The 24,870-nt window shown below is 42.1% G+C and overlaps 1 protein-coding gene across 1 annotated transcript in view; it reads right to left on the bottom strand.

Moving 5' to 3' along the window:
• Mgam (maltase-glucoamylase) overlaps positions 1–24,870 on the bottom strand; it is a 139,952-nt gene that overhangs the window by 83,687 nt on the left and 31,395 nt on the right. Inside the window, exons 15-35 of the mRNA XM_090333430.1 lie at positions 23,995–24,112; positions 21,998–22,169; positions 20,299–20,415; positions 19,600–19,754; positions 17,794–17,878; positions 17,252–17,308; positions 16,358–16,482; positions 15,208–15,296; positions 13,114–13,163; positions 12,540–12,707; positions 11,048–11,200; positions 10,547–10,744; positions 9,179–9,333; positions 7,722–7,890; positions 7,378–7,474; positions 6,041–6,153; positions 5,022–5,147; positions 3,261–3,389; positions 2,907–3,017; positions 2,571–2,633; positions 400–534 (exon numbers count right to left, since the gene is read on the bottom strand). Coding sequence (XP_090189556.1) covers positions 400–534; positions 2,571–2,633; positions 2,907–3,017; positions 3,261–3,389; positions 5,022–5,147; positions 6,041–6,153; positions 7,378–7,474; positions 7,722–7,890; positions 9,179–9,333; positions 10,547–10,744; positions 11,048–11,200; positions 12,540–12,707; positions 13,114–13,163; positions 15,208–15,296; positions 16,358–16,482; positions 17,252–17,308; positions 17,794–17,878; positions 19,600–19,754; positions 20,299–20,415; positions 21,998–22,169; positions 23,995–24,112 — 2,585 coding nt within the window. The remainder of the gene's footprint in view (positions 1–399; positions 535–2,570; positions 2,634–2,906; positions 3,018–3,260; positions 3,390–5,021; positions 5,148–6,040; positions 6,154–7,377; positions 7,475–7,721; positions 7,891–9,178; positions 9,334–10,546; positions 10,745–11,047; positions 11,201–12,539; positions 12,708–13,113; positions 13,164–15,207; positions 15,297–16,357; positions 16,483–17,251; positions 17,309–17,793; positions 17,879–19,599; positions 19,755–20,298; positions 20,416–21,997; positions 22,170–23,994; positions 24,113–24,870) is intronic.

Below are 24,870 nucleotides of genomic sequence, written 5' to 3'. Positions count from 1 at the left end.
CTCAGTGGATAAACAGTCATCATTCTATAAGTCCTGTTGATGGGGTCCAGGGAGAATCACCACATTAAGGCAACAATTGGTGGAACCAGTAAGTGAGCCTTACAGGATGACTTCCTGGAGAGTTATCAATATTCTCCTGAAGGCCCAGCAAAGTTCTGAGCAATGAATAAACATCACCTATCAGATTTCACAGCATGGATTTCAGACCTGCCACCAATGATAGAGGACACTGAGCTGCCATACAGCTGGTGGGACAAGGTTTTCATGGAGGAATGTTGAAGCTGCTCAACTAAAGACATCTGAACTCACCATCTTTACTGAAGTCATCCCTATGCCACCACCCATTAAGGTTCACACAACATCTATCCACACGTACGCAGTCAAGCACCCTCCACTCACAATCCACATGCCATCAAACTTCAAGCTCTTATCTGGACTCCGTGGATTGGTGTGGAGCTCTTTCATTTCCCTCTTCCACCACAGGACAGTTGAGTTCCGGAAAAAGTCTGGGAAGGCCACATAAGCTCTGTATTGCTATGAAAAAAACACACACACAATTTGTCCAAAGTGAAGAGACTTGACAGAAAACTGTTCACTACTCACAACTGAACTCAAGAAAAGATTTGTGTTGCATGATAGTGACATGAGGAGACTGAGCAGTGCTTTCAGCACTGAATGTCCTGGGATCATCAAGAAAGCATGGAATATGAAGAAAGATACACAAACTGTATTCCTTCACACATGTGGCAAACAGGCCTACCCTTCTTTCCTCTTTGTAATCAGACTCATGGTATATGCCAATACACTGAACTCTGAACCTGTTGCTTCAGACCTCACCGTGACCTCCTCTATTCCTACCACTTCTTGGATTCCTGCAAAATTGTTCTAGTTGCAGGAAGACCATGCAGCTTGAAAGGCCACATATCAGGTCATTTATAACACTGACAGTGTTTGAAGAGAAAAAACCTTACTTTAACTTCTTCTCCTTGGTCTGAATACAGCTCTGGGGCCTAGCTTACACCCTCACCTAAAAATTAGGCGATAATGAATACTCAGTGTGGGATTATAAATTAAGAACATGCACCCAACTGACTCTATGAATACCTGCATATGTTTTTTTCCTTATATTCTGTTGTGGAACCATTCAGCCCTGAAAGTAAACAATTTCCTCTGCATGAATCATTTGTATTATAAACATCAAATATCCAACGAATGCTAATAATACATGTAGAACACCAGGAAAGAACATTTGATCTGGTGTTCTACAAATCTAGCAGGTCCCCTAGGATGCAAGAGATAAGCACACAGAAGGGAAGATACACAGCTATGGTGTGGGGCCTGGCCTCAGAGAAATGGGTACACAAGATGGTACATGGATTGGCACCCAGGGATGCGTGCCACTAGGAATGGAAGTGGAAAGAAGGGAACTAGACAAAGAGAAATACCCACTAGAAACCCAGAGCCCCAGCTCAGGTGAAAGCAAAAACAATGGGATGGATATGACAAAGGAAGAGTGGAACAATTAGTGATTATACGCCCAGATTTTACCCTCTAGGAGATGCAAGCAGGAAATTAAAGCCTTTTATGGTTCAGCAAATTCATAGGGATTGGTCAGTAATCTTAAACAATACACGCAGTGAAACTATGCTGATATTCTCCAAGGTGCTCTGTCTGTTTCATCCTGTTCATACCGAATTGAACGAGGGGAGACACTGAACAAAATGCATTGTATTTACAAACTGACCTATTAAATTGAACATCTTCTGTACAACTACTTAAAGGAATGCAAACGGTGAAATGCCTTAGAAAGACAAAGACAAAGCCCAACTTAATAAGCACCAGAAAACAGGAATTTTTCAGGGAAGCGAAAGGGAGAGAGTAGATGATTGAAGAAAAGACAAGCAGAATGCACTAAGACCTTATATATATTAGAAAATTTAGGAAAGTAAGGGCAGTGGGCAAGTCAGAGCCTGGGGACATTGTTGAAAAGATACATTGTATTCAAAAACTATTTTGCTAAATGACAATTCATTTGAAAACCATTTAATGATGATAAAATAAAAATTAAGAGCTAATACACAGAGCTGGGAGTTTGGCCTAGTGGTTAAAGTGCTTGCCTAGCATGCATGAAGACCCGGGTTCGATTCCTTGGTACCACATACATAGAAAAAAGCCAGAAGTGGTGCTGAGGCTCAAGTGGTAGAGCTCTAGCCTTGAGAAAGTCCAAGGACAGTGCTCAGGCCCTGAGCTTAAGCCCAGGACTGGCAATAAATAAATAAATAAATAAATAAATAAAATAAAACATATATTTTTAAAAAAGAGCTAATACAGAAGCTAGGTATTGCTTTTATTAAAGTTTACAATTGAAAACCGCCTTGTGCTCCCAAAATTACAAATAATTGTGCATCTTTGAAACCCAACCCAAGAAAAATAATACAGATATTCGCATTTCAAGAAAAATGTTGCTGTAAGTAAACCAATCAGCACACTGATTAATGTGTCTAGTGTACCAAACAAGGCCTCCACTTGCAGGTAACCCTTACTGCACCCGACACAAAGTTTCTTTTTACCTCTATTTGGATGTCCCAGTCCAGAGAGTTGTTCACCACAACATTTGGGAAATCAGGCCAGACCTATGGAGGGAAGAATGTTCAACAAGAAGGCAACAGACATTTTTCCATGAAGAGAATTGCCAAAGACATCACCGACCACAGTTCTAGGGAGTAGACACTTCATGCATTAGGAAGCATTGGGTCACAGGAAAGTGGATTCCACAAAACCTTTACATGGATCCATAAATATGGATTAGAATATGAAAGCAAAATGGAAAGGAGGGAAAACAACATGGAGAACAAACCCGCAGTGTGCCCACCCAGGTGAGGTGTGGGGATCACCTTCCATCCTACCTTGCCCCAGACAATTCCTCCATCATTGGGAAACTTGATGAAGACATCATCCTCCTCTCCACGAGTGAAGGCAGGATAGGGCTCCGTCTCATTGCCTGAAATGGCTGGGTCCTGACACCAAAGCACAAGTCAGAGGAAGGACAGAGGCAGGCAATGCCCACAGACACAGCACAACACACCCCAGAAGACCTTCCTCCCATCCCCCATGACCTGTAAAGTGTCTGAGAACACTGGTAAATGGCTTTTCCCAGGGAGCTTCAGTACCGCCTTGTGGAACAGGGAAGGAAACACAGCACAGGCCTCCCCATCAGCTCCCCTCCATATCCCAGAGGCCAAGGGGCCACGTGGACTGACCAGAATGAGGATGACCCGCATGCCAGCGGCCTTCATGCGGTCGATGAGGGCGGGAAACCCAGTGAACTTGGGGCTGAGGGTGAAATCCAGCTGCCTCTCCATGTAGTCGATGTCTGAGTACTGCACGTCCTGGGGGAGCACACAATGGACCGGGTGGTAGCTGGGGACTCGAGGCCACCTTTCAATGGGAACGACTCTCCACCACCCATGCCCAGCTTCACATGGCTTTCTTCTGACTCAAACCCTGCTTCTCTGTTCTTTGTTTTCTACTGAAAGCTAGAAATACACATTTTCAACTTCTCACTCATAAAGTAGGTAAAAAGTGCATATTGGAAAGAAGAGGTAAGATGAAGTATCTATTTAGTGAGGCCCTTATGTATGAGTAAAACCCACGGGAACAGGGCTCATGACTGTTCAATGCCAACCTAGCACAAAGTTCACTGAACCACTTCTCAATGATACACACCTGACAGCTACACAGGAGACTGAGCTCAAGAAACACTCAGGGGAGGAGGGAAAGTGGGAGACAAACATGGGAAAGGGTAACAATATTCATGAAAGGGTATACTTTATGAATGTAACTATAAGCCCTCTGTACAACACCATGGCAACACAATAAAGTTTAAAAAATAAACTCATGGTCCCTGGACAAATACAGCAAAAAATAGTTCACAAGGTAACATTTCAGTGAAAGAAGCTGGTTGAAGTGACTTCTACTTGTCATCTCAGTTATAGCAGAAAGAAAAAAAAATACCAGGATTACAGTAAAGCAGGTAGCCTGAGCAAAACATGAGGCTTTCTACCAAGATAACCACTATAAAAATTGAGCTACAGGCATAGTTCAGTTGTAGATAATCTCACAAGTTAGGGGCCCCAATATCAAACTCAAATACCACAAAAAGAAAAGGAAAACAAAACAAACCACAGGACAAAGTACTGGATAAATTGCCAACATAAGCAGTGAGAGCATGGGCACGCTGTCCACAAGAGGTTACGCAGGATTCAGTGGTTAGCAGGAAAATAAATTTACATAGGAAGTTTACTGTCTACTCCAAATACCAGATAGACAGTGAGTCTATTAAAAATCAAGGGGAAAAAAAGCAAGCCATTACAATGAAAATCTACTTTCAATAATTAGTTTCATTATCCCCAGCGATAGAATATTTGACATCATTTCATGAATGGAACTATTTTAAATAACAGAACAAAATTAAAAAGGAAAGTAGGCTATGGGGTCAATTTTGATGGTTTAACTACTCCTGTTCTCAGTGAATGGTGACATTCATTTCCATGGACAACCAGGATCCCTAGCATAAGTCGCTGACAACTCATGGAGCTGAAATGTATTGCCACAGAAAGCAGAAATAAGACCTTCCTACATATACAAGGGGATCAGCAAGTCTTAACTTATTTGTTTCCAATTTAAAAAATAAAGAAAGGCTGGTGGAGAGATGCTTTATTTCTAGGACACAATGGTTTTGACTAAATGTCTTCAATCTATATTCAAAAAAATACAAGGGAACATGACATAGGAGATAAACCTGTGGGCTATCCCTTTTTATGTCATTCATCTCCCAGTGCCACAGGTCAGAAACACCTCACAAAATTTGCATGACATCGTCAAGGTCATCATGGAATCATGTGAGAAGGCACTTCGTGTTCTTATATAGACTCACAAATACCCCATAAAGAAGTTGAGGCCCAGACACAGGCAGGGTCCCTAGGAGAAGAGAAGGTGGTGTGCACCACGAGCATACATACATAGGGGATCTGGGCAGCCACCATGTCATCATACAAGCTTGAGATCTCAGCATCATTCTCATATCCATAGCGACACAGCTGGAACCCCAGGGACCAGTAAGGCACCATCACAGGCCGACCAATCACCTGGAAATTTGAGTAAAAAATAGTTCTTAACATGAAGTGCCAGTGCCCTGTCTAGACAAACAACACCTGCAAATCCAGACAGGACTTGAAGGAAGCACAGCACTAGAATACCATGTGGAAAAGCCTGCTCCCACATTAGAGCACAGGCTTCAGGAAGCTAGAAAATTGGCTTTTGTTCTCATTCCTAGATGCAGGCTCAATTATTAGTGAGGAGCACAAAATTCAAGGCAACGTGCATGGACTGATACACTACATGCTCTGGTAGCCCAGAAGTAGGGAAAAGTTGAGGAGGCAAGTGTGCTTGTTTCCTAAGCTCTGAGTTGGGTTTGATCTTAGTGTCCATCTCATACAGATTCCATGAGAACTGAATGGGTCATCTATGGGAAGTTACGACATATATGCTCTGACATGGACTAAGCAATAGAATCAGCAGTTCCTCCATGTCTGTTATGTCTATCACAATGACAAATCCCTTCAACCATCACCACCAACATCACCTCACAGTGTAACCACTGCAGCCATCAGGCCCTATCAGAAGAGCCACAATCACCATCACAAAAACCATAACTCCACACCCCATCATCAATGATAGGAACATCATCAAAGTCACAGTCACCATCATCTTCACCAGCCCAAACACCATTCCCATCATCAGGCCAAGAAACAATACCATCCTCATCAATAAATCCAGCACCCACTCCATCACTCAAAATACACGATGACCAGGGATACATTTGCTACCTTCCAATATTTATTCCCTTTTTATACTATACATATCTCTGAGAATAGTCAACAATTGTAATTACAACTGTGAGAGGTATAAAAGTGATTATACCATTTAGAACCCAGTATTTCTGCATAAGCACTTAATGGACAGGTGAATTTCCACCTACCTCGGTGTACTGCTGAGTGACAAGCTCTGGGGTTGGCCCCAAGAACACATAAAAGTCCAGAATTCCCCCTGTGGTGCGGTAAGTCAGGGCTGGCATGGGCTGGAAGGTCACATCTGAAAATAGAGGGAAAGGGGAGCTGAGCTGCCTGCAAAGCTCAACATGGGAAGAAAGCACCTCTGATCAATGTGTTTTCTCTCTCCTTTATTGCATGCTATGAACAGATTATCTTCTATACTCAACTCACCCAGACTGCAATAATTTAGAAAGAAGCAAGATTCTATTCATGAATCCTTTGCAATTATATTATTATGTTAGATATTTTGTCACTCTGCTCTTAGAGTACATTCTATTTTATTAGTGAAGTCTTGATGCTTTTAGGGACATTGTACAACAACTGAGCTCTGAACCACAGCTTTTTTGCTCAGGTTATCTTGTGCTCAGCTTCTTTCATTGTGAAGGAATTGCATGGAATTTAATTCTCCTGGATTGGCTTGAAACCGGATACTCCTAATTTCGGCTTTCTAAATGGTTGGGCCGACCAGCTCTCAGTTTTATATATCCATTTTAGTGCAAGATTTTCTAGAAGCTTTAAGAATTATGTTGCTTTCTATATCCTTTGCACACAGTATCCTCCTCCCCATCCCACTGTGAGAACATCTTATATATGGTCAAAACCATGAATAAAATACAACTAACTGAAGAAAGCATCATGTCAGGTTTATCCATTTTACATAGGTGTTTTTTTTTGCCAGTCCTGGGCTTGAGCTCAGGGCTTGAGCACTGTCCTTGGACTTTCTCAAGGCTAGAGCTCTACCACATGAGCCTCAGCACCACTTCCGGCTTTTTTTTTTCTATGTATGTGGTACCAAGGAATCGAACCCGGGTCTTCATGCATGCTAGGCAAGCACTTTAACCACTAGGCCAAACTCCTGGCCCTTACATAGGTTCTTTTAAAGTCAAATATTCATCTTTCTCCAATACTAAAACACAAATATATTTCACACCATCATAACCCCACAGTGTTCTAACAATCACTTCAAAGCCATTCCAGTTACATGCCTGGCTCCTCAGGAACTTCCATGCTATAATGGGACTCTGGGTTATGAACTCTATTGGCATTGCTATTCCTTCCTGTGTGACTCTTACAAAAGGAAGTATACCATTCACTGTCTTCACTACACATTACTAGACAGACATGAGCAAAGCATACATAGTAAATAAATGCTCTACCACTCATGTTATTGTTGATTTCCCTGCCACTAGGTCACAAAATATTCCCCTGAGATAACCTAAGAGCCCTGAGCACTCAGATGTGGGAAGAGGCAGCGCTGGCCTACCCATGGCATTGCTGTTGAGCAGGAGGACCCCGTGGGCACTGCCGTCCTCCTCCAGGCCCATGTAGTAGGGGTGGACGCCATACGAGTTCTTCTTGTACTGACAGGCAAGGGGGAGAAGTGGGCAGAGTTAGAAGACATTGCACCTGACAAGGGAATTCACAAAAACTCATGGACCTACATTGGCCATCAAGGAATTTAAACACATGGTTACAAAGGAGCTTGAGCAATGGTCAGGAGGACAGAAGCCGATTGTGACAATACATGTCAATCAGGGGGGATGACTCACAGAGGCGCTGAGTGCGGGTCCAGGGAATCAAGCCGAGACCCCAAGTGCTCCTCCTTACCCCCGGGGGTTGGTCTCTGGAAAACATGCCCCACGTGTGCCAGTTCAAGTCTCTCCTGAAGGCCGTGTGCTCAGTTTCCCCAAAGCCATAGATGTAGTGAGAGGGCAGGCGCGTGGAGATGCGGATGAACATGTCGTTGAAGGTGAAGCCCAGGACCTGAGAGTCCCAGCTGAGAGGGGAAGGGCAGGGAGGGCAGGAGGTGAGCTCTCCTGGGACCACACACAGCTGCTCTGCAAGCACGGCTGGCCCGTGTTCTCCCTGCCTCTCAGAACACACTCATGTCCAACACAGCACAAAGTCCATTTGCACAAGAATACATCAAGACCAATGCTAAGAACCCATCTTTACGTTCCTTTACTCTTGTTACGCGTCACCACCTCGTGTTTCTCCACTGAGGACACACGATAATCCCCGCCTCCTGTTCCGCTCCTGCTGGCCCACTGACCACTCATCCCCAGGGATGATTTTGGACACACCTCACATCATCACATTCTCCTTCTAACTGTCTCCATGGCTGCATCATAGAAATTCCTCCTGACTTGTTCCCAGCTCTTCCTGATCTAACACCCACTTGTGAACCCACCTTCTCCTCATACACCACAGAGGAACTTCTGGGCTCCCTGGTATGTAAAGATTCTTCCTGTCATGCCCTATGTACTTGTTATTCTATCACAAATGTTCTCTCGTTCTTCCTGGAGCCTCAACTCAGTGACTTCCTTTCCTTTTCCAGGTCCTAAGTCATACATTTTCTCATCCTCATGTGACTTGAGACATAGGATTAAAGACGCCTTCAGAAAATTCCACATGTGAGTGAGGAAGCACAATTCCTATTCACATGAGAATAGAAGGAAGCTCCCCACGGGAGCATCCTTTCTGGACTTGTGTGTTACTTTCTGAAGTTGGTGACATTGCTAGGACAAAAGCCAGGACAGATTATGATTTTTTCTTTGAATTTGGTGAAAATTCTATATATCTTCATTTTTCCAAATCTTTCAATACTATAAAATTTTGTATTTATGAGAATGAACATTCAGAAAAATGGGCAGACCTTCTTAATTATTGAGGCCATGGTAACAAAACTACTAGTATCCTATAATTCTTGATTACTCCATACTTTTCCTGACCTATAAACTTTTTAAATATGTCAACACCAATATTATAATGAAAGCTACCTTGACTTTCACCAACACTTTTGCCTCATTATATATCATAAACATAGCCCTTTAAATAGCACCTAATACACAAAAGATATCCCATAAAAAATTGCTGGGGTCAAGTTACTATCTCAGTAGCTTTTTCAGGGAGAACAACTACCCGTAAGAATAGACGATAAGAAAACAACTTAGTCTTGGATCTGGAATGTGCATGGAACTCTCTAGACAAAGCATCCCAAGCCACAGAGGCCCTGGCAGGGATGTCCCCATAACCTCAGGCCCCAGTCCCACCAGACTACTCACATGACAGTGCCTGTACTCTTCCGGCGAATTTCAATCCCAAATGGATTCTCCTTAATGAGGACGTCATAGAGTCGACCAGCAGAAGAGCTGGTTGGAACGCTGGGGATGTCCAGAGGGATTGGGACTTCATACCGCTTGTTGCTAGGATCATAGATCTAGACAAAAATTAATGGATTTAGGTGAGGATAGAGGTAGTCTATATGCATTCTCTTGTTCTAGTAGACAAAGAATGGGTATAGTTAACAATATTGCATTGCATAATTGTAAGCAGTATCACGTAGATTATACTTAGTATCTCTGAGCATCTGTGTTAGTCAAACACACCAAAATTGAAGAACAAATCTACATTTTAATAGAGAAGTCATTGTAAGACAGCTAATCTGTTCCTTGTTCTTAGATGTAATTTAATAAAAACAATGAAATAAATTGCTGTACATTGGCAGAGATTTCAGATACATATAATTCTGTTTTAAAAACTGACTCAATTGCTAACATTATCCAAGCACAAACCACTGCATCTGACTCATTTCAGGTATTTTAAGCACTAGTCACAGAGGTAGCATTTCAGAAATATGTCTTATCTTAAACCTGTTTTCTGCCTGATCTCCTCAATAGTATCAGCCCCTCGGGCCTGATCTTGGTCTTCATATTCATGTACTAACTTTGTTTTCCTCCTTTATATTTGAATTATAAGATGATTTCTAATGGTTATTGCAAAGGTGATGTTCAGAGGGGTTACAGTTGCATAAGTCAGGAATGGAATACATTCCTTTTTTGTGTTACTCAGGCACTTTCAAGATCTTGGTTTATTAATCACTTAAATTAAAAGATAGTATACATTCTAGACAATTCCTTAACTTCCACTCTAGAGTTACACACCATCTAGTTCTTTTGCATTGAACATTATGCATTTCTTTCTGAACTGTGTCACCTCTTCCCTCGATTTCTCCAAGTTTTCCTCCTGCCCACCCACTCGAGGCGTGTAGTTCACAGCTCATTTTCAACATGGTGTCTAGTACGGATGACTGCTACATCTGGTCAGAATGTGTTCCCCCATTCCTATGTCCCTCTATTCTCTCCAATTCTTGAATATAGTACATGCTAACCCTTCAACCAAACAACCAGGTAGTCTCTCCTCTTAATGCCTATTTATTGTTATGGAAACCATTTCCATTACAGGAGCCACAGGCATCTTCTCAAAAGACCCAGAGTTAGAAACTATCAAGAAACTGAACTATCAAGGATTTCTCACCAACTTTAGATTACTATAATGATGTAAAGTATTGATAACAGAAAGTCTATATGAGGAAACATACATTGGGTTTCTATATTACTGAACTACCAGCACGTACAGAATCTTGTGCTTACCTTGAACTGCAGCATTTCATTCTTGTGGAAGGTCATGAGCAGGCGCAGGGGGTTCACAGGTGTGGAGGGGAAGGCATTAATATGAGAAGCCTTCAAGGAGATGTCAGCTGTGGCCCCATGTGAGCTATGCTGCACATTGCTGACTGAATACAGATCATTCACAAAGTAGCAGAACGGGACCCCAGGGGTACTGGATTCCTGAGAAAGAAGTGTGCATCAGCATGAGGACCAGGAGTTATCAAGTAGCAAGGGCTGAAAAGGCCCAGCACATCATTCCTTGACCATGTTTTCATTAGATAGCACCAAGAATTTAAATTTCTATCTCAAGTAAACCCTCATTTAAAATGCCCCACTCCTTTTTCTACCTGTCCTCACATCTGGATGAGGCATCTTGGGGAGCCCTGGCTGTGCATGCATCCAAAATTGGGTCTTGGGTCTGCTCAGGCATTACAGGGGAGGTGCAGAGCTGGGAGGGAAGGCTCACATCCCCAGTGTGGTTACCTCCCAGGCGCAGCCTCGGGCCAAGCAGTTGGCCTCAGAAGCTCCTTGCTCATCAGGGTAACAGTCTATTTTCTCCGGGTCCCTTAGGCCGATGTCCCACTGCACTGTATATGCTTCTCCCAGGACCAGGTGGATTCCTGTGATCACAGCGACCTGTAGGAATGGAGAAGCCACATGAAAATATGTCCACAGGATACAGGCCTTCCACCATCTGAATCTCCTGAAGTGATACCTGATTCTCAACAATGCAGGTGACAGACTCTTGATAGGAAATGAAGTATATACACATTGGTGACTATTTTCAGTGATAACACTGTAATACCAATACCAATACTGGACTAGAACCTTGTAAGGTACATGTTGAAAATAAAAAAGTGGAATAAAACGTATTGTACCCTTCCACTTGTGTATTTCCTCCTTGGCCTCTCTATTCTTTTATATTTCAGTAAGTTTCTCTTTTTCTTTCTAAAATGATCCATTCTCATTTCCCCATTCCCCAGATCTGTGTAAATTCACTGTTTGCAGAATGACCAAAGCAATTAGAACCATACACCTTGATCATTTTTCCCTTCATATTCACATTTTCCTCTGGATTCATGCACATGCTCTTTGACTCTTGGTTAAATCCATTGCAGAAATGTGGAGTTGGAATTGCCATGAATTCCTTCCATTTCTAACATGTAGTCTTTATAGTACTGCAATACTCACTGATTAAACTGGAAACCGTGTGTGTGTGTGTGTGTGTGTGTGTGTGTGTGTGTGTGTGTGTGTACTGAAGAATGAACTCAAGACCTTGAATTTTTGCTTTACTATTTTACTTGAAGAGGACCTATTGTTACTTGAGTCACATTTCTATTTCCTATTTTTTTCTTGGTGAATTGAGGATAAAAATCTCAAACACATTTCTTTCTGAGTTGTCTTTGAACAGGCTCTTTAGAAGTTAAGGTTTGCAAACTATTATTTAATTGAATATCACACATTAATGAATGGTTCAATGTCTTTTTTGTGAAGTATTTGACTTTTCTTTAAATAATATTTTCCATGGTGGGCAAATGAATGTCCTGAAGCAATAAAATTTCATTTTAAGGACTGCCATCTCCCAGTCTAAACCATTCCACACTTCTTTCTCTTGCCAGACCCTGCCCACCTCTCCCACAATCAAGAAAGCCTGGATCCCAAGGTTATTAACTCATTCTGATCATTTCTACCTCTGTTCTTCTGCCCATAAGAAATTACTCTGAAAGTGAAGACAGCAGACAGAGCAGAACATCCAAGGCAGGGAAAGCCTTGAACTTGACTTTCTCTCTGTCCCCCAGCAACACCTCAACTGGTTCTGGCTCTCATCAGCTCCTCAGTTTGAACCCCTGCCCAGCACACTGACCTCCTATCCCTGGTCTCATACAGGGCTTTGGTCCTTCCTGAACCTTGGAACTTGACACATCATGCTACTGTAACGAGCTGTTGAAAAACCACTTCAGCTTAAGGTTCTTACCTTCAGGCTGGCATCATACGTGACACTAGGAGACATTGGAGTTAGGACACCATTCTGTTTCACTGTAACATCTGTAAGTGCCTCAGTCCCAAAGATTTTAATCTCCTGGAATGCTAAGTTATTGGGGTCCTTATAGGTTGCTTTGGAAATATGCACATCCAAGTGAGTCTACAAAACAGTGAAGCATAATTAGGCAGGAAGTTGGATCTGTATATGTGCAGTATTCATAGTTCCCTGTCAATCCAACAGCCCATTCGAGACCACATACTCATCAGGCTCTGCTGACACTGAGACATACACCAATGTGTGCTCAGTGACCAACAACTTATCCTTAATAAAACTGAGAGAATAAATAAAGACCCCCACAGTTTAGCCAGCAGCATTGAACATGCTCTCTGCTGTGATCTACCAATGCCATTCCCTCCTTTGGATGACACAGAAAAGACAATTCAAGAAAATTAAGCCATAAAAAGTAATTTGCTTTCCTACAGTCATTTTGGCAAATGAAATTAGAAACATCTGTACAGTAATACTAAGTTGTGACACCTATGATTCATGAAAATGTGCTACTCACCAGGTTAGCAGAAAATTCACATAAAACATAAACATTATTGACCAGAGTATCTGAAAGCAAAAGGAAGATAAGTCACAATAGGCTCCCCACCACAAATTACATTTCACTACCTCATTCCTTACAGCTGAATCTTGGCTTCCAGGTAACATAACTTTCTTCTTTTTGTGATCAAATATATTCAACTTCATCTGTGTACCACAACTTCTTTACTCATTCATTCTTCTATGAGCAGCCTATAATGGTTATTTCCATACTTTTTATGTAAGTAATTCTACAACGGACACAAGCTGAAGCTACCTCCAGGCATAGAGTTTGCATTCTGTTGGATAAAGCCCCCAACAGGATTTATGGATCATATGGCAGTGTTGATTTTACTATCTTGAGAACCTTCTGTATTGTTTTCTACAGTGGAAAAGTTATTTTCTCATGGTTTTGTTTCATTTTATCCACATCCTCTCCCACAATGGTTCTTTTACCTTTTCCATAGCAGGTATAATAACCATGCTGTGATATGTCATTGTGAGTTTTGTGTTTGCAGTTCTCTGTTCATTGGTGGTTCCCAGTACATTTCTAAATACCTGTTGGCCAGTGTATGTCTTCTTTGCAAAAATATCCATTCAGATAATTTGGTCATAATACATCAAATTATTTATTCTTTCCATTGAGTTACAAGTATTCAAATATTAGTTCTTATCAGATATATGATTTGTATACATTTTCTGTTATCGCCTGAATTTCCATTTTACATTAGGTTGATTGATTGTGTCTTTCTGCTATGTAGAAGCTTGTCAGTTTCATGGATTAACACTTGTTAAATTTTTTTGCTTATTTGTTTCATGGCTATGTTCTTTGATATCCCAAAATTCCTCCCAAGAAAAAGGCCACAAACTTTCTTTGTTTCTTCCTAGGAGTTTTATGCTTCCACCCCTTAACTTTAAGTCTTTAATCCCCGGAATATAATCACCCCGCTGTACGAAGTGGCTTAATTGTCCATCAGCAGATAAATGAATAAAGAAATCATGGCAGTTAGTCATCAAACACAGAAATCTTATCATTTGTTACACAAGCATGAATCTGAAATTTGTTACATCCTGTGATATGAGTCAGATACAGGAAGTGTGCTGTGGTCCTATTTATTGTGAATCGAAAAATGTAGGGATAGTTCACATGGGAAGATATTTGTCCAAGTATATAAATCTCCAGATTATAACACATACAAGTTATATACAAGTTGTGAATTAAGGACTTCTTTAAATGAGCGACTCCTCATATTAGGAATAGAGTATCTGAAAACCACCTATACTGTTCTCCTTCTCCCATCACTGAAAACTTGAAATACTTTCTCCTCCTAAAGCTTCTGAGGCAAATTTCCTGAGGTGCAATGTCCTAACCTACAGACACAAGAAGGTTGCACGCCTGAGTGATAACCATGAGCTGAAGCCCCTCCAGATGCACACGGACAAGGAATGTGTGTCCTCAATGCCTCACTGTGACAAGTAGGATTTTCCTTCAACATTTGTCCACTGCTTTCTTGGAGAAGATAGTTACAACATGGATGGATTGCAGGAACAATTTATTTTTCAAGTATACATCAGTAATGAATTGAGTGCCTGTAACATATCCCTGCCAAAAGAAAAGTCTGACGCAGAAGCGTGTTCCCCTGCCACCTCTGGCTCACTGGTTAAACAATTCTGAACACTTTGAATAAAAAGCAAACACTTCTCTCAAGAATTTTGCTATTGTAGCCGGGTGTTGTGGCTGACATTTGTACTCCTAGCTACTCAGGAGTGTGAGATCTGAGGATCAACATTGAAGCCAATCTGGGTACAAAAAGGCCTAAGACCTTATCTCCCATTAACCTCTAGAAAACAGGAAGTGGCACGCGGCTCAAGGGTAGGGCAGTAGCCTTGAGGGAGCTCAGGGACAGTGCCTAGGCCCAGGCCGTGTTCAAATCTTATGATCCACAAAAAAAAAGTATTTTGCTATTGTGCCTGGTAAGAATCCCTCCTCAGTGAAGGAGTAGCAGGAGGAAAGGGCCAAAGCAGACCTTCAGGTGTGACAGAGGCCGTGAGCCCATCACAACTCTAGACTCACCCTTCGACTGCCCGTCATCCCAGAACAGTTCGCCCCTGGCTTCGTTGTTCTCGTCCAGGGCAACGAGAAGACCAAGAGGGTTCTGGCGGCTGCAGGAGACAAGATTCACATGAGAGACCAAGACGGCAGCACAAAGAATTTTACCAAATATTTTCACCAGTGATGCCACCCATCGATAGCCGTGTTTTTTTTTTTTCCCAGGGATAAAGATGAAATTGTCAGGCGCATCCTTGTGCTGTGTCACACACAGGGCACAGAGTACAGACTATACCCCATGACTTCCCAATCGACTTTCAGGGCAGAAGCCCGGATGTGAGCCTCAGAATTCCCGCAGTGGCTCAGGTCACAGCTGTGGCTGTGGATCACAAACTATTGAAAGAGAAAGAAATCCCAAACAACTTTGCACAGAGCTTTCTTCAGAGTTGGCATCTGAGGAGAATGATAATCCAATCACCAATTCTGGGTATATATTTACGTATAAGAATTAATCAGTGGCTCATGAATGTAATCCTAGCTACTCAGAAGGCTGAGATCTGAGGGTTGTGGTTCAAAGCTAGGCTGAGCACTAAAGTCTATGAGACTCTTATCTCTAATTAACCACTAGAAAACCAGGTGGCACTGTAGCTCAAATGGTAGAGCAGTAGCCTTGAGCTGAAGAGCTCAAGGACAGTGCCCCGCCCAGAGGTCAAGCCTCACGACTGACAAAAGAAAAAAAAAAAAGAATTAGTTTGAGGAAGAATAGATAGACAGGAAGTCAAAAAGACAATATAAATAGTATAAAAGCCAGACTCAGAAATGAAAACAAGAAAGTCAACTAGAAAGAAAAAAAAGAAGCTTTCCATTGCCTTCTTTCAGATGTTGAGTTTTCAGAATAAAGGGCTATCTGCATCTGCCTTTTTCTTTGGGATGTTAAGCAGATCTACAGTTCTAGAAAAACAGTTTGTGAAGTGGTCAAGGGAAACCCAAAGCCACTGGGTTTCCTCCTCTTAACACACACACTCACACACACACACACACACACACACACACACACACACACACTCCCCCCCCCCCCACAGTCTTCTTTGTGCTTTAGCAGGGACGGACATCAGATGGAGCACAGAAATGCCCTGCTGTCAGCCTCCCCATTACAGGACACTCCACACTATACCTGGCCGTGGTGGTTATACTTGGCTTCTGTGTGGGGAAGATGTAGCCTCCTCGAAGGTGAAGTCCAATTTTGTCTCCAGGAAGTTGCATCTCCACTTCCTGCTTCCTCCATGTCAACTTGGCCCCCTGATGCAGGCAGATAAACCAAACACATGATCCTGACCCCACCCCCTGGCAAGGGCTGAGCATAGGTGCTCTACAAGGTATTTTCCACTCAGTCAGTTTGCAGTCTACGCAGGCAACAAAACAAGGGAAGATAAACATTCAGAACTTTGTTGCAGACAGTTGAGGTCTGTGAAAAGAGTCATGCCATCCTGAGCCGGGCATGGTGGTTCACGTCTATAATCCTAGCTACTCAGGAGGCTGAGATCTGAGGATCAAGGTTCAAAGCCAGCCCAGGAACAAAAGGACCTGAGACTCTTATCTCCAATTAACCTCTAGAAAATGGGAAGTAGGGCTTGGCTCAAGGGTAGGGCAGTAGCCTTGAGCTGAACGGCTTAGAAACAATGCCCAGGCCGAGTTCAAGCCTCATGACCAACAAAAAAAAAAAAGAGTCATGCCATCCTGAACCTGTTTCATATTACTTTATGATCTATTAGATCTGAACAATTGATCTGGTTCCTGACCAAGCTCCAGTTGAGTCCCTCCAATATTTACTCATAAAGTTGTCACTTGAATCTTCATCTTGTTGCTGAAGAGTGTTGTAAAAGTACTGCTCCCAGATTTCATTATGACTGGGGTTAAATGGCACAGGATAACTTTATGCTCTGCTATGAAATTATAGAAAACATGGCAGAAATGCTACTCTGGATAGATAGTCTCTCTTCATGAGGCATCTTGTCTAACAACAGCAGCTGTGGCCTTGAGAAGTTTTAGAAAAGTTCCAGGTACTCACAGTCTCGTAGTCATACCAGACAGCATCAGGCACGTATGCCATCACTTTTTCTGCACCCTAAAATCAAAACAAAATGTCATCCATTTTGACTCACCATCTGGGTGGATAAAATGGACTTCCGATCATTCCCTAAGAGACTTCTTAACCATATTCACAGAGGGCAGACACAGATCCTTCTGTCCTGCTACTGAACCACATCTATCTTCTGTCTTTCCTCTCATGTACATAAAAGAAGCTATAACTTGGCAATCCAAGGGACCATGGTAGGAATGATATAGGATAGCCTGACAACCCATGGAAAGGCTTGTTCCTAAATCAAGCGTTGCCAGTAGGTGCTTCAACACTGGCCAGGAATTTTGTCTAGGAAAAACAAAATCCTTCTAGAGAGGATAACATGTAACCAATATTCCACTTCCCCAACCTCAGGACACTGGTCATAGCTGCCTGAGATTTTCCACACAGGTGAGAACTGGGTTTGATAAAGAAAAGACAGAAGAAGTTGAGGGGAGAAGAGAAGCAGAGGCCTCTGCGAGCACACTTGCCTCCTCCAAAACGGGAGTGATGAGGAGGCCTGGCCCCCAGAGGAACTGTCGGTGCACAGCCCACGTGTGGTTGTCTCCATAGAACCTGGACAGCAAAGACACGGGTCACTGGGATGTGAGCCTGTGTTCTGAGAGCAACCCCCAAAGCGTGCATTCAAGAAGACTAGGAAAACATCCAAAATCAACCTACAATCCCTGGACTCGCCCTCCTCCCTCCATTCCCAAACTCTCCCAACTGTCCTCCAACCACAGCCTCAGATATGACCAAATATTCTATCCCAGAACTTAGGTTAGGCAAGCTACAGGCTGTAGTTCTATTTGTTCTATCTTCCTTTAAAAAAAAAAAAAAAAGAAAGAAAGAAAGAAACTGGACATGGTAGCTCACAGCTGAGATCCTCGCAACTTGGAAGGCTAAGACTGAGAAGATCTCAGTCTGGGACCAGTTGGATATAAATATCCACAAGACCGCATCTTAAGAGAAAATCCTAGGATTTGTGATACATGCCTGGCATCCAGGCTATGACGAAGAAAAAAACATAAATAGGAGGATCAAGATTCAAGTATTCTTGGTCAAAAAGAGAGAACCAATCTCAAAACCAGCAGGAAGGAGTAAAGGTCTATTGCTCAAGCAATAGGTTGCTTGCCTAGCAACATAAGGCCCTAAACCACAGTACCCAAGCACTGGGGTTTAATATATTTTAGCATTTCAATTATCAAGAAGGAACTGGATCTGATCACCAAATATATGGGACAATATGAAATGTTACTTCTTTCATCTTTTAGGACACTTTCCTTTTATCTGGGAATTCTAAGTGGTGGCAAGGACTTAACTTCAACATGAATTTATAGAAATGCATATGTTTGCTCAAGTACCTTAACTCTCACAGACATGGAAGTGAATTTTATTTGAAAAGGGAACTCTCATAGGCCCCTCTTGCAGCTCTGTAGCTGGAAAATAAGAATTAGGTCCTTCTGCCAAGAGCCTGTGGCCCATGCCTGTAATCCTAGCTACCCAGGAGTTTGAAATCTGAGGATCGTGGTTCAAAGCCAGCTGAGGCACCAAAGTCTATGAAACTCTTATCTCCAATGAACCACAAGAACACCAGAAGTGGTGCTGTAGCTCAAGCAGTAGAGTGCTAGCCTTGAGCTGAAGAGCTCAGAGACAGTGCCCAGGCTCAGAGTTCAAGCCCCAAGACCAACAACAACAACAACAAATAATAATAATAATAATAATTAGGTACTTCTCATCTTGTATGCTACTCTTATTTGCTTGCAAGAATGTTTGCATCATTATGAATTACAGAAGCTTGGCATCCATCAAGCTTTCAAGTCTTTCAAAAATAAAGGGAGCTCAGTAGTAAAGGGCTTATCTATCATGAATACAATCCTGAGTTCAGTCTCCAGCACTGAAAAAATAAGGCATTGATATTAACTGAATAAGCAATTAGATCTAAACAATTAATCTGGTTATCTGCGATATGGAGAGTTTACTTAATGGAAGAGCAAAGAAAAGCCAACAAGTCTCATGACTTCTAGGTTATTTGTTTCTCCAAAATAAACAAGCTACATAATAAAGTCAAGTTCTAGGTAGCGAAAGCCTTACCAACTTACCAATTGGGTATTTGTATTCCAGTTATTGTCTTTATATTCCAATCACACACACACACACACACACACACACACACACACACACACCTGAATCCGGAATAAGTGTTTGAATTATTTCAACTTTTACTCTGCTCTCCATGACATAAAAACTGTCACGCGGTTTCATTCACAGAATGCTGTAAGGTTGAGAGGACTTACTCATGCACAAGCGGCCTGGCCACTGTACCTCCCTGGCTGTGCGCACGGTAGAAGAGGGTGTAGAGGTAAGGGAGCAGAGTGTAGCGGATGTTTAGGTAGTGCTTGGAGGAATTCAGCAGCAAGGAGTTAGCGCCAAAGGAAGCAGGGTCCTGGTCCTGGAAGGAAATAAAAGTTCACAACTGGGGGTTGGCTGGGGGATAGCAGAGGTACACAGAGAACTTTGGACCTCATTTCCCTTCCAGGAAAGGGTTTGCTTCCTGAATGAGCTGGGGTCTAGGTGGCAAACTTTGTCTCTGAACATCATAGCTGAGCCAACAGAGACCATCTCACCATGAAGCAGCTGTTACAACAAGATCCTCACCCTTCATTCACTCCTTCCAACAGCACTGCTGGGAATCTGCCATTGAAATATTTCATGGTTTCCACCTGCTTTTAATTACAAAAGGAGCACTGCCGAGAATGAAGAACAGGTTTCACAGGAAACCTTCCTAGGCTTGCTATTTCCTAATGGCAGCAGTACATGAAAGGTGGCAAAGGGGTAAAGTTTATGCTGCAGCACAGGTGCTGGTAAATGCTAATCAGGGTACAGAGCAGAGGCTGTGGAGCACCCTGGCAGATGCCAGCATAGTGGATTTCTTATGGAAATTGCAGCCCTACATATGCTAAATTGGTTTTGATTGTACTTCCTAGGAAACTCACCTTGTAACCTTGGCCATTGTGATTCCTGGAAAATGGATAAAAGGCCCCCAGCTGCATCCACCGCCTGCAAAGCTCCTCAGAAGTGTCCAGAGAAAAGCCACATATGTCTGCACCCACCTGGAAGACAGCAGTACAGTGAACTCACCTCCATCGCCCTCCTTTGTTTTCTGCCAGGGACCTCCCAGGTTTCAGTGGGCTAAAAACTCCTACTGAAAAGGCTCAAGGACTGGGGTGGAAATTGGCTTATGTTATGTGTCACTGTGGGGTTTGAACCAGGCCCTGTGCTTGCTTGGCAGACCCTCTACGACTGAGTCGTGCATGCCCTTTCTGCACTAGTTATTGTGAGACGGGGTCTCACATTTTGCCTAGGCATGAATTCTGATCCACCTATTTTGCTTCCCATCAAAACTATAATGACAGGGGAATGCCTTAACATCCAACTTTCATTGAGAAGGTGTCTTGTGGACTTTTTTGCCTAAGCTGGCCTGGAACCATTGTCTTCCTGATTCCAGGCTCCCAGTTACCTGAGACAACAGGCTTAAGCCATTGTACTCATCTCATAGTGCTCATTTGTTGAGAGTGGCTCTGTGCATGTCTGCCTAGGCTGGCCTCCAACTACAAGCCTCTTGATCTCAGCCTCCTAAGTAGCGAGGATTGTAGGCAGTCACAGTGGCCAGCTCTGTATGCAGTCTACACTGCTGAATGATACTGAGTTACCTTGCCTTTTCTTATCTCTGTTTCTCCATTTGATTAAAATAGATATGACAACTTTTAAATGAGTGGTCACCAATAATACTGCTAAAGACATTGTTCTACTTCATACTTTTTCAAAGCCTGAGCATGTCACTCACCTAGTCAAAAAAGACATCTTAGTCTTTGCTATTGTTGAACCTATGAGCTCTTCAACCTCTAGTTGCAACCTATCTTCTTAGCTTTGTCTTTCATTCCGGCCCCCACACCAATCCTAATAGTTACATCTGTTTCTACCTTCATCCCCTTCTTGCTCATGTTTTTCCCTCAATCTCAAAAATGAGTTTCTGCCCTCATTAGTCATCTTTCAAGTCTGGAACTTGACTCCCAGACTCCCTCTGTTCTTTATAATCTTTTTAGAGTTACTAAGTCTGTTTCTCAGAAGTTCCCATAAACCTAATACATATGTCCCAATTGGCTCTTTTACCCAATCTTGTCATAATTATTTGTTTGCATATATGTCTGCGGATCGTGAAGGTGTTTTGGTCTCTGTGCACCTATGCTTCCCTGCACATTAACCATGCATACCTAACTGGCACCTTGAATACAGTAGTTCCAGTACATTTATATGTTGAATTTAGGCATAAGATTACAAAGCCTCTTGAATGCTAGCAATGTTATATTTCTTCACACAGACACTAAGGATGTGATTTATATTCAATGTATCCATCAGTCTTAGACTGAAGGATCTAGGCATGTTTCTATGTGTAAATTATACTTTAATAGAAAGGAATTTTCCAGAGGATATCAGGGTTTCACATTTTATCTTCATAAGGCAGTGCAGGAAAGGACAGCCTGGTACCAGAGCCATGTCAGTTTAAAGATGGGAAGAATATACTCTCTGGACATTAAATCCCTAGTCTGTGCCAGGCTTTATGGTTTGAAATCTCACCAGACTATGTCTTTCTGGGAATAGACATTAATAACACACCCTGGCACCGGTACTCACCATTGGGATACCAAAAAGGTTGAACTCAAGCATGCCAGGGATAGACCACTGAAGGTCATTCCAGGTGGCCGTGTTGTCTCCCAGCCAATGGGCTGCAAACTTGCCTGACCCCGCAAAGGTAGAACGTGTTAAGATGAAGCTTCTCTTCCCAGGGAATACAGCCTTGACAGCTCTGGAAGGGGAGAGAGGTTTAGGGGGTCAAACTGTGACTGCAGAGGGTCTGAAACCTGGTATACAGTAAAAATACGAAGTAATTTTTCTCAAATGTCCCTTTCTTCATCATTTCAATAGAGTTAAAATGGCTATTGGGAGAAGTGCATCATGAACTACATTATTTTTTTTGTTTTAAGGTGTTTCATGTACATTATTAACTCTATTTCCAAGAATTCCAAAAGTAACTTGGAAAAGATTAGTAATAAAGGTATACTTTTTCTAGAAAAAAGATGAAATTTAACTTTACACAGATATATATACATTAATATCTCATATCATAACACCAGAAATAAAAATACAAATATGGACTTAACAGCCTTCTGGAAGTTCAGCTTTTTTTGCCAGTCCGGGGGTGGAACTCAGGGCCTGGGCACTGTCTTGAGCTTTCTTAAAGCTAGCATTCTACCACTCCAGCCACAGCACCACTTTTGGCTTTTTCTGGGTATGTGGTGCTGAGGAATTGAACCCAGGGCTTCATGCATGCTACGCAAGCACTCTACCACTAGGCCAAACTCCCAGCTAGTTCAGCTTTTAAGTAGAATTACTTCGGTAACAATTTTGTAGTAAAAAAAAAAAAAAGAGAGAGAGACATTTTTTTTTTTTTTGCCAGTCCTGGACTTGAGCTCAGGGCTTGAGAACTGTCCTTGGACTTTCTCAAGGCTAGAGCTCTACCACTTGAGCCTCAGCACCACTTCTGGCTTTTTGCTATGTATGTGGGGTACTGAGGAATCAAACCCGGGTTGTCATGCATGCTAGGCAAGCACTCTACCACTAGGCCAAACTCCCGGCCCCGAGAGAGACATTTTTATATGTTTGATTATTTGAAATAGGAAAGGGAAGGGGGGAAACAAGATGATTAGGAGAGGGTAGAGGAGGGAAATGGGGAAAAAACATGAGAAGGGGTATCAATGTGTGAGAAGTAATGCACCTACTACCTGATGAATGTAGCTGCAACCCCTCTATACATAACAATAAATTTTTTTAAAAGTTTGATTAGGAAAAAGCATTTAAGCTACTTTAAAGTGATTAGCATAAAAAAGACATTCTAAGTTATATGTATGTACATTTATAACTAAATGTAAGTATAAACTAACCATAATTTTAAGTATGTATGTACATATAATTAAAAAGTTTTGTGGGGCTAGGAACATAGCTCAGCAGTAGGGCACTTTCCCAGTATGCAAAAGCACCGGGGTTTAATCCTTAGTACTAGAATGAAAAGAAAAGACAAACTCTCGAATGGTTTTAAAATGACAATGATATCTACTAACTTGAGAAAGAATGAATGTATTTTAGGTCTGGTTTCCTCCTGTCACAACAAGCAGAATGAAGTTTTAATTCTTTTCCTCACTACAACATTTAACTTCACACGTAGGTAAACAGTAGAATGCTGAGCCAAATGTGAAATTCCAAAAGACATGCACATCTACAGTCACTTACCCTCATTATTCCTGTCTAGACAGTATAAGAAAGGAAAATACAAGGCTTTGAACTCATGGAGCAAAGAGCTTAGATTTGGCTTTTGCTGTATATTTTAATGTTTAAACTTGGGCAAAGGAAGAAATTTACTTTCTTCCATCTAACCTGTCATTCTTTCATTTACTCATTTGTTCTTTCATCTTACAGATATCACCAAACCTTATTAGATTACTTCTTCTCTATATGCCAGGAAGTTTCTTTACACGTAATAATAGCCAAAATGACCATGTATTTTTTGAATGTCACCAAGTTTCTAATCAACCATGACTTGATCACGTATGAATCTACAGGAATAATGATCTTACTCTTCAGTGGCAATCGCCATGGAGTAGCCATACAGATTGTGCACGTCATATTGCTTGCCCCACTGCTGCACTGCATCCATGCAGAGAGTCTTGGAGAACAGCTTTCTATCAAGGACCCCTGAAACAAAAGAGGCATGAATCAGTGTAGACCTTTAATGCACATTTCCTATACCTCACCCAGCACACCTGGAAGGTTGGCTCCCCCAAGCAGGCATATCCAGTAGCTAAGCTATTAACAATTGTACTCCTTTCTCATTATTGGTGTATACTTGAGGTAGTTCCTCTAATACAGAACTTGTGCTGACTGACCCTCACTACTTCATCCGGGAGGCTTCTCATGTGCCCCTGACAGGCATTCAAGAGCAAAAGAATCCAGTTAGACAACAGATTTAACCTAAATCCTTTCGTGTAAGTTAAACAGTCTAAGAGCAGAGATACTGAATAAAAGTGTAAGTTAATTTATGATTCCTTCTTTCATCTTAATTGTACATTATAAAGGATGATTTTTTTCATTGGTGGCTAACTCTAAATTCTACCTACTCAGGAAGTAGTAATTCTACCTACTCAGGAGGCTGATATCGGAGGATCATGATTCAAAGCCAGTCTGGGCAAACAAATCTGCAAAGCTCTGATTCAAATTACCCAGAAAAAAGCAGGAAATAGAGGTATAGCTCAGTCGTAAAGCAACAGCCATGAAAGATAAGGCCAAACTGAGAATGGGAGTCCCTGAGTTCAATTCTCAATGCAAGTACACATTCTCTCTCTCTCTCTCTCTCTCTCTCTCTCTCTCTCTCTCTCTCTCTCTCTCTCTCTCTCTCTCACGCACACAAAGATTGTCAATCTTGGATTCATTCATCCGTTTTCTATTCCCATGTA

This window comes from Megascapheus bottae, chromosome 5 (genome assembly GCF_031878675.1).
Source record: "Megascapheus bottae isolate mThoBot1 chromosome 5, mThoBot2.hap1, whole genome shotgun sequence".
NCBI classification, from domain to species: domain Eukaryota; kingdom Metazoa; phylum Chordata; class Mammalia; order Rodentia; family Geomyidae; genus Megascapheus; species Megascapheus bottae.
The sequence above is the reverse complement of the archived record's forward strand: the minus strand, read 5'-3'. Positions and strand labels throughout refer to the sequence as shown.